General features: G+C 43.5%; 1 protein-coding gene across 1 annotated transcript; it reads left to right on the top strand.

Annotated features, from left to right (window-relative positions):
- The first annotated feature begins 778 nt into the window (after positions 1 to 778).
- On the top strand, positions 779 to 10,185 carry LOC127002572 (glutamic acid-rich protein-like). The gene is made up of 3 exons (XM_050868653.1): positions 779 to 985; positions 9,354 to 10,097; positions 10,168 to 10,185. Exons 1-3 carry the CDS (start codon positions 779 to 781, stop codon positions 10,183 to 10,185), a joined length of 969 nt encoding a protein of 322 aa, XP_050724610.1.
- The last annotated feature ends 721 nt before the right edge of the window (positions 10,186 to 10,906 follow it).

Raw genomic sequence — 10,906 nt, 5'->3', positions numbered from 1 at the left:
AATAAGGAATAATTAATTAATTCCAGGCACACAGCTACCTAGCTAACTGGATTATACTATCCTATGCAAGAAGTGTACTTAGCTGTAGATGGGCGAAGCGGAAGCCGCACCCTGATCACCACGTGGTACTCGCCCACGGTGGTCCTCCTTCAGTCCTCTTGTAACCTCTCAGCAACACGCCGCCTTCTCGGACCTCCCAAGGGCTTCCCTCGCCTGCAATACAGTCGCGAGCAAGAGTGATGTCGCACCTTACGTTGATTTTCGTTCACGAACTAGAATATGGAAAGTTTTCAAATTCGTTACAAATCTTATGTTGAGGCACTTCCTATCACTGTTAATGCTCATTATTATTCCAAATCAACTTATATACACTTTAAAAAGAGAAACAACCATCAAATCACGTCGTTTTACAAGTAACGGACGAAACATTTTGACAACCAGAATATCGTTCACTTGGAAACTAGAAAACAGAAGTTCTTAGTTATTTAGAGATTAAAAGTATATAATAAATATTTTCCAAGGTTATACTCAAATCATGAGAACACCGTAATTAAAAAAAAATCACTTACTTTTGCGTCATTTTCATAATTCTAAATAATGATATAATAACATGCATTCACAAACGCTCGCTTGACCGTGACCGGAGGCTGAATGCACACGACGCCATCTTGCACACGGCACCATGGCGTGTCACCGCAGGAGAGAGACTACCGTAGAACAGCGGAAAACCATTATTAATTTAGCTAATGCTAATATAAAGACCAAAGACATAGCCAGGATGTTGAATGTCAACCGAAGAACAATTGAGCGGTGGAAAAAGAGGCACGAAGAGACAAACAGCCTGGAAAATAGGAGAAGACCTGGAGGTCCTCGTCACACCATCGATGAGGAAGACGACCTCATCATCAACGAAGCCACAGAAAATCCTCTCACCACGGCAGTCAGGGTAAAGGCAAACACGGAGGTCAATGTAGGAGTCCACACGGTGAGGAAGAGACTCCATGAAGCTGGCCTGCATCATCGGACGCCCGCCACCAAGCCACCAACGGGGAGGAGCGCCGAGGCTTTGCGCTCGAATATTTCCCAGCAGAGGCAACGTTTTGGGAGCAGGTCGTCTTCTGTGATGAGAAACCTTTTGCCTCTGACGACCACGGGAGGCTACATTGCTGGAGTCGTGACAACCGGAATCGTGCCAAATCTATTCTCCGACATACCAAAACTTCTTTCATTAATAGAAAATGTCAACACCTTGCTTCTTCTAATTCTTCCCGTGACTTCTGGCATCTAGCCAAAAATATCTCCTCCAATTTCACTTCTTCCTCTTTCCCTCCTCTCCTTAACCCTGACGGCACCATTGCCGTCTCATCTGTCTTTAAGGCTGAACTCTTCGCTCAAACTTTCTGTAAGAACTCCACCCTGGACGATTTTCGGCATATTCCTCCTACTCATCCCCCCTTTGACTCCTTTATGCCAGTTATTAAGATTCTTCCAAATGATGTTTTCTATGCCCTCTCTGGCCTCAACTCTCAGAAAGCTTATGGACCTGATGGAGTGCCTCCTATTGTCCTTAAAAACTGTGCTTCTGTGCTGACACCCTGCCTGGTCAAACTCTTTCGTCTCTGCCTATCAACATCTATCTTTCCTTCCTGCTGGAAGTATGCCTTTGCACAGCCTGTGCCTAAGAAGGGTGACCGTTCCAATCCCTCAAACTAACGCCGTATAGCTTTACTTTCCTGTCTATCTAAAGCTTTTGAATCAATCCTTAACCGGAAGATTCAAAAGCACCTTTCCACTTCTAACCTTCTATCTGATCGCCAGTATGGATTCCGCAAGGTTGTGTTCTACTGGCGATCTTCTTGCTCTCTTAACTGACTCTTGGTCATCCTCTCTTAGCCGTTTCGGTGAAACTTTCTCTGTTGCGCTAGACATATCGAAAGCCTTCGATAGAGTCTGGCACCAGTCTTTGCTTTCTAAACTGCCCTCTTTCGGATTCTATCCCTCTCTCTGTTCCTTTATCTCCAGTTTCCTTTCCGGCTGTTCTATCTCTGCGGTGGTAGACGGTTACTGCTCTTCCCCTAAACCTATCAACAGTGGCGTTCCACAGGGCTCTGTCCTATCACCCACTCTCTTCCTGTTATTCATCAATGATCTTCTTTCCATAACAAACTGTCCTGTCCACTCATACGCCGACGACTCCACTCTGCATTATTCAACTTCTCTCAATAGAAGACCCTCTCAACAAGAAGTACACAACTCCAGACTAGAGGCTGCAAAACGCTTAACCTCAGACCTTGCTATCATTTCCGATTGGGGCAGAAGGAACTTTGTGTCCTTCAATGCCTCAAAAACTCAATTTCTCCACTTATCAACTCGACACAATCTTCCGAACACCTATCCCCTATTCTTTGACAACACTCAGCTGTCACCGTCTTCAACACTAAACATCCTCGGTCTATCCTTAACTCAAAATCTCAACTGGAAACTTCATATCTCCTCTCTCGCTAAATCAGCTTCCTCGAGGTTGGGCGTTCTGTATCGTCTCCGCCAGTTCTTTTCCCCCGCGCAGCTGCTATCCATATACAGGGGCCTTGTCCGCCCTCGTATGGAGTATGCATCTCACGTGTGGGGGGGCTCCACTCACACAGCTCTTCTGGACAGAGTGGAGTCTAAGGCCCTTCGTCTCATCAGCTCTCCTCCTACTGCTGATAGTCTTCTACCTCTTAAATTCCGCCGCGATGTTGCCTCTCTTTCTATCTTCTATCGATATTTTCACGCTGACTGCTCTTCTGAACTTGCTAACTGCATGCCTCCCCCCCTCCCGCGGCCTCGCTGCACACGACTTTCTACTCATGCTCATCCCCATACTGTCCAAACCCCTTATGCAAGGGTTAACCAGCACTTTCACTCTTTCAGCCCTCACGCTGGTAAACTTTGGAACAATCTTCCTTCATCTGTATTTCCTCCTGCCTACGACTTGAACTCTTTCAAAAGGAAGGTATCAGGACATCTCTCCTCCCAAAACTGACCTTTCTTTCGGCCACCTCTTTTGATTCTTCTTTGGGAGCAGCGAGCAGCGGGCTTTTTTTTTATTGTTTTTTTTGTGTGTGCCCTTGAGCTGTCTCCTTTGTTGTAAAGAAAAAAAGAAAAAAAAACCACAAGGTGAGAATAAGAAGTAAATTCAACCGTGAACTGGTATAAAGTCGCCAGCATAAAGTCACAGAAAAAAAGTAAATGGCTGTAGTATTTAAAAAGTTATTAATTACAGTAATTTCCAGAGCCATGGATAGCATAGGGTATATGTTCAGAGAGTTGCCCATCTCACTGTGGTACTTCTCACCCTAACCATGAGTTAGATCTCATTATTCCATGCATTCTGAACCCCATATATATGCATCGCATCGAGGGGGGCGAAGCACCCCTGTTAGCTGTAAAGGTCGTAAAGTTCGGTTGGGATAGTTTAAATATGTTCCCCCACTCTAAACCCTCTGCGAGCTATTTTGTGACTGTGGATGATGAAATTGCAATAAGTCACTTTTTAGTAGTTTCCGAAGAAAAAAACTATCTCCAAATAAAAAAGCACAATATTTTGGCCCGAAATAAATAGCCAGTGTATCAAATTTTGAGATGGGCAACTCTCTGAACATTTACCTAACATAGTCCAACTCTTCCCCTTTACATTCATATCTAATACTTAACTTTGGTATTGACTCTCATCATGAAGACAGTCACAAGAACAGCACAGAATTGGTCTTCCTTAATATCCTCAATAAGTGTCACTTCATGGTTGTTCATGGCATATTTTCTGATTGACTCTGCCATCGATAGATTATCTGGAAGACCACCATGTTCACTTTTCAGCCAAGATGTCCTCATGTAGATAATGGAACGAGGAGATGGGTTGATTGCATGGTTGGCTTGCGCGAATAAGTCATCACAAATGGCCATTTTCTCCAGATTAGATGGAACTGTCCAGCCTGAGGTGCAGTCATTCCTGAAAATTGAAAAGCGAGGCATTAAACGAGTGACGCACATATTACATATTTATCCATGTACATTAAAGTTTATTTTATTTATTTTTAAATGTTCAATAGAATTAAACCACTTGATAAAGGAAAACTCAGGATCATCATCCATCTTCCTTTGTGTTTCTTTTTTGTAAAACTTTGTTACATACACCCAGTAAACGTTTTCTTTTTTCCAACGCTGCAAACAGCATGGTGGCAGACGAGTTTTTGATGAAGGACCTTCCTCTCTTTTGCGAGGTATTCATGCTTAACCCTGCGTTACTCCCCTGGGGTGTTTTGGCACCCCAATTCTGCTTAATTGCTCGTAATTCCTAGTTGGCAACTTATTTTTTTTTCTCCCTCCCAGTACTCTCCTGACTCATGAAGGGTGTGTCATATGTAGTGTTGCTCAGTTGTGGGTCAGTTGTCTTGGGAGGTAGACGTCGCTTTGGCCTTCTGGGGTGTTCAGTCACCCCACCAGACTAACGCAGGTATGTTTTTTATGACTTATATACACTCTTTTTTTTTCCATGGGAAATGAAAATGGGTCGAGATAAATGCATATTGTATATCGGTAGCCTACTGTGTAATATAGATAGGGAATAAAAAAGCCAAAAATTGATGGATGGAAGGGAAAAGATAAAACAACATGGTGGAAGAAGAATGTTCCAAAATTGCTAGGTCGTACCCGTTCTAGCAATGTTATCAAATTTACACCAGGACTAAAAGGACCAGCTCTAAATGCCAATTCTCCTGCAGACTTTTGGGGAGTATTCATCACTCCAGAAATAATTGGTTTATTAGTAGAGCATACTAACTCGATGATCGCTATGCAGAAAGGGAAGTATGCTCAGTCCTACAGAACAAAAGACACTGATGTTATCGAAATGAAGGCACTGATTGGTCTACTTATGTTAGCTGGTACATATCATGCTAGCAGGCTGCACCTTGCTGATATTTGGAAAGCAGATAGTACTGGTATCGAGGTGTTCAGGCTGACTATGTCACTGGATCGCTTTCGTTTTCTGTTATGTTGTCTACGATTTGACGACAAAACAACACGCGAGGAAAGAAAGAGGGTGGATAAGCTTGCCCCAGTTAGGCAAATATTTGAGATGTTTGTAGAAAACTGCAAAAGAGCTACACCCCATCAGAATTTGTGACTATAGATGAAATGCTTGTAGCCTTTAGGGGCCATTGTCCCTTTAGGCAATATATCCCCAGCAAACCAGCCAAATATGGCATCAAAATACATGCACTGTGTGATCACAAACATTCTATGTATGTAACATGGAGATATATGCCGGAACACAACCAGATGGCCCATTCAAGGCTGACAAGCAGTACAATTCATCACAGGCCGTGGTCACAAGACTTATTTCTGACATCTCTGGGTCTGCTAGAAATGTAACATTTGATAATTGGTATACTAGCTATCCACTAGTGGAATCACTACTTCGTGACTATAAGTTGACTGCTGTGGGGACCCTCAGAATGAACAAGAGGGAGATTCCTCCAGAATTCTTGGTGACAAAGAATAGACCTCCTGTGGACAGCATGTTTGGATTTGGAGACAACCTTACATTAGTCTCATACATACCAAATAGTAAGAGCAAGAAGAACAATGTGGTGCTCGTTAGCAGCATGCACCATGATGACAGGATAGACGAAGCTACAGGTGATGCCAAGAAACCTGAAATCATCACGTTCTATAATTCAACCAAAGGAGGCGTAGATGTGGTCGACATGATGATGGATAAGTATAGCGTTTCTAGAAACAGCCGGCGTTGGCCTCTAACTGTGTTCTTTGCTCTCCTGAACATCGTCTGTGTAAATTCGTATGTCCTGTATGCTCACAACCCACAGAATAAACTCAAGCGCCGCAAATTCATCAAGGAAGTATGCATGATGCTATTAGAGGACACTCTAAAGAGGAGACTCCAGAACATCCGCCTGCCAAAAGGTCTCAGAACAGGGATTGCAAGACTATTCCTGAAGCTGCAGATGCAACAACCTCAACAAGCTCACAGACATTACAATGCCAAGCAAAGAGATGTGTATTTTGTGCCAGGTCAAAGGATCGGAAGGTGAAAACAGTATGTAGCACTTGCGGGAAACATGTTTGCAAGGTTCACAGTAAGATGACTGTGAGTTGCATAGATTGTGAGAATACAGCAGTAAGTGGTGAATCAGAGTGAATGTAATGCTATGTAATGAGCTCACACTGATTTTTTTCGAATTTCATTTCATAGAAACATTTTTTTTTACTTTTGATAAAGAAACCATGTTTAAATTTATGTAACTAATTCAATGTTATGCAATGAGCTCACATTTTTTTATTTCATTTCAACTCATGGAAACATTTTGTGTTTACTTTTGATAAAGAAACCATGTTTATGTTTATGTAACAAATTTATATTAACTTTAATTTCAATGAATAATTATGTCTTTAGTTCAAGTTTTCATTTCATGTAGTTTATAAGGGAGATTTGCCTATTTTGTAATTTTTTAATGTTAATATTCATCATAAATATTAAAGGGTCACACAAAATGGTGTATCCCGTGAATATTTTCAAAATAAATGTGATCTGAATCTAAGTTTTGGTAATTTTTCCTTAGTTTTATAATTTATTTTATTGCATTATTGTATATTAATATCAGCCAGCTACAAGCGATTCAAACTGTTCAATAGGGATTGTAGATATGTCCTGAATCAACAGATTGACTATGTTTTACATAATAGTAACATTATAAATATTTTTGTATTGGGGTGAGTAAATACCCCAGGGGAGTACTCATGTTTGGAAACCCCAGCAAAGTAACGCAGGGTTAACATTGAAGCAGGTGTTGTTTCTCTCCATGTACAGCGTCCTCCAACGCACGAACTCTTCTTTCGTTTTAACATTTAAGCGGATCTGCACAATGTCGTCCTTCACCGTTGTAGCTGTAGCAAAAATTCCTTCTTCAAAACTAAACCCTTCCCCACATGTTGCCATGGTAGAGTGCAGTGGATGACTAACCCCTCTAGACTCTAGTCTGAGGTCACGCACCAAGACTCAGGTCACACACCCTCCCTTTCCTCTCCCCCATTCGTCTCCCACTATATCTTCCTTTTCCTCTCTACATTTCCACTTCTTACAATATATATATATATATATATATATATATATATATATATATATATATATATATATATATATATATATATATATATATATATATATATATATATATCCTTTCTTTCAGGTGCAAGGGATATAATACGACGCAACTGATAATATTCATGGCTGAGATATTCGACAGCTACATGAAGAAAACACTAGTGGATGTGGCTCGTGGGAGGCGGAAGGTCAAATCCTTCAAGATGGGTGTACTGCCTCCTGAAGACGTAAGCCCTCTAGGCGATGACAAATACAAAGTCAAATGCCAATCCGCAGGTGATTTAGAGTATGAAGTAGATATAATTACCGGATTTTGCCAGCGCAGCAAAGGAGAAAATGGCTCTCTTTGCAAGCACCAAGTTGCCTGTGCTGAATTGAGCATGGCGGTGCTGCCACAAACCTTCGTCTCCACTCCAGCAAACCGGCGATGGCTAGTGACCGTTTCTGTATAGAAGGTAATGTTCGTGGAGAAAGTTTCTTCAGAGGCTTATTGGAGCCAAATAACGACGCAAAGGATGCAGGGGAAAGCATGCGAAGCCTGAGCCTGCTGCTGGTAATGGTGCTGAAGGTAATGGCGATGATGGTGATGGTGCTGATCCACAGCAGGTCCTTGACACGGCAGCATTTATGGCTGCTATAGACGAATCACTCAAGAACTACGGCAATAAGGATGCTGTGGCAGCCCTAGCTAAAGCGACGAGGCGAGTGGAAACTGTAAGCAATCCTAACCAACTGAACACCCTCTTACATAGTTTAGGTGGTAGCATTATGGCGAAGGTTGAGGGAAGGGGGGAAAATTCCCTGCCAGCCTACTTTCATTGCCAGGAGAGGGCCAGGAAAACCAAGGGGAGCAGTGCTCTTTGGTAAGGGACGGCGACCAGATTGTCTGCCGCAAACTAGGGCAAAACGGCGGAGAAACCTGGCTCATAAAGGAGGCTGCCTCGTACAGGTCAAAAGGAGTTGCCTCGGCCTACCGGCCTCTTGCAGGCTCCTATGTTCTTATGTTCTTAGGTTCTTATAATGTACTCCACAACGTGGCCAATGCCAAATCCCACGGTAGTGGACATGAAACCGAACAAATTCCAGGAATTGTTTTCCTTGTCTTCCCTTCTGATAATGATAGTAGTAGTAGTAGTAGTAGTAGTAGTAGTAGTAGTACTAACAATAATTCACACGTTCGCAAAATTACATTTTTCCCTCCTTATCAGTATGTTTTTTTTTGTACCCTGCCAATTACATTTTTCCCTCCTTATCAGTATGGGTTTTTTTGTATCCTGCCTCTGTCCATTTCACATTTTGCATCTTAGAAATAACAAATATAGTAATAGATTCCAAAAATAGTAAATATAATGTGAAAGATTATTACCACCGCAGTGACGATACAGACGATGTTACAATCACTGTTTGGATATGGATTAAGCGGTTAGAGGGAAGGGAAGAGGGTGTAAAGAGGGAGGTGGTAAGAGGGTACAGGCACCGCAGACATCACACACACACACACACACAAAAAAAAAAAAAAAAAAAAAAAAGTTTGATGAGGTGGATAGAGAACCGCGATAACGTGAGGGCTGAGAGGATATGGAAAGAAACTTAATAAAGGAACCTGTTTGAGTAACTTGAAAAAGTATAGTTTTCCACATAGAAGTATTAACACCTGGAACAGCTTGCGGGAAGAAGTGATGGAGGCGAGCAGTGTCCATCAAATGAAGGAAAGGCTGGATGAAGGTAGATATAGGGACGGGACTATTAGAGCTTAGCTCGGGCTCTGTAGACTACAAATAGGTAAATACAAATAGGTAAACACACACACACACACACACACACACACACACACACACACACACACACACACAGCCAAATATAATACGTTGTAGCAGATTTGTCACGCCCCAAAGGAACAAGTTACCCGTTAATTCCATTTTCTTTACTTGTGGGTGGCGGCCTGGCCAGTCCCCCCCCCCCCCCCCCCCCCAGCACCCCCGCGCTCACCGCGCGTGCTGATTGGTCCTAATTTCTCCTTATGCTGAACCATAAGAGACTTGGTAAATATGCGTACCTGTCAAACAAGACCGCCATCTTGAAGTCCAAGGAATGTACATTCATATGCCGTTTGGTATATTGAGCTAGGTTAAGTAGTTTTTTTGGGGCCATCTTCATGGAAGATAATGACGACCATGTGAAGGAACAGGCCACCTCCATGGAAGATAATGACGACCATGTGAAGGAACAGGCCACCTCCATGGAAGATAATGACGACCATGTGAAGGAACAGGCCACCTCCATGAAAGATAATGACGACCATGTGAAGGAACAGGCCACCTCCATGGAAGATAATGACGACCATGTGAAGGAACAGGCCACCTCCATGGAAGATAATGACGACCATGTGAAGGAACAGGCCACCTCCATGGAAGATAATGACGACCATGTGAAGGAACAGGCCACCTCCATGGAAGATAATGACGACCATGTGAAGGAACAGGCCACCTACATGGAAGATAATGACGACCATGTGAAGAAACAGGCCACCTCCATGGAAGATAATGACGACCATGTGAAGGAACAGGCCACCTCCATGGAAGATAATGACGACCATGTGAAGGAACAGGCCACCTACATGGAAGATAATGACGACCATGTGAAGGAACAGGCCACCTACATGGAAGATAATGACGACCATGTGAAGGAACAGGCCACCTACATGGAAGATAATGACGACCATGTGAAGGAACAGGCCACCTCCATGGAAGATAATGACGACCATGTGAAGGAACAGGCCACCTACATGGAAGATAATGACGACCATGTGAAGAAACAGGCCACCTCCATGGAAGATAATGACGACCACGTGAAGGAACAGGCCACCTACATGGAAGATAATGACGACCATGTGAAGGAACAGGCCATCTCCATGGAAGATAATGACGACCACGTGAAGGAACAGGCCATCTCCATGGAAGATAATGACGACCATGTGAAGGAACAGGCCATCTCCATGGAAGATAATGACGACCATGTGAAGGAACAGGCCATCTCCATGGAAGAAAATGACGACCACGTGAAGGAACAGGCCACCTCCATGGAAGATAATGACGACCATGTGAAGGAACAGGCCACCTCCATGGAAGATAATGACGACCATGTGAAGGAACAGGTCACCTACATGGAAGATAATGACGACCATGTGAAGAAACAGGCCACCTCCATGGAAGATAATGACGACCACGTGAAGGAACAGGCCAGCTCCATGGAAGAAAATGACGACCACGTGAAGGAACAGGCCACCTCCATGGAAGATAATGACGACCATGTGAAGGAACAGGCCACCTCCATGGAAGATAATGACGACCACGTGAAGGAACAGGCCATCTCCATGAAAGATAATGACGACCATGTGAAGGAACAGGCCATCTCCATGGAAAATAATGACGACCATGTGAAGGAACAGGCCATCTCCATGGAAAATAATGACGACCATGTGAAGGAACAGGCCATGTCCATGGAAGACGAGCTCGTTCCAGTTGACGGAATCCATGACACTGATGAGGACTATCTACAAATAATCACGATATGCTCTACTGAGCTCGTTCATGTTGAGGAAGCTACTCCTCGCTCTCCCCATTCTTCCCCCCCCGGCGTAACTCCCCAATCGTCCGCCTCCCCATCCTCATCCTTCCCTCTCCCCATCCTTTCTCCCGGCGTAACTCCCCTATCGTCGGCCTCCCCATCCTCATCCTTCCC

The sequence above is a fragment of the Eriocheir sinensis genome, chromosome 23 (assembly GCF_024679095.1).
Source record: "Eriocheir sinensis breed Jianghai 21 chromosome 23, ASM2467909v1, whole genome shotgun sequence".
In the NCBI taxonomy this organism is placed as follows: Eukaryota; Metazoa; Arthropoda; class Malacostraca; order Decapoda; family Varunidae; genus Eriocheir; species Eriocheir sinensis.
Note: the sequence above shows the minus strand (reverse complement) of the source record. Positions and strands in the feature narration are given on the sequence as shown.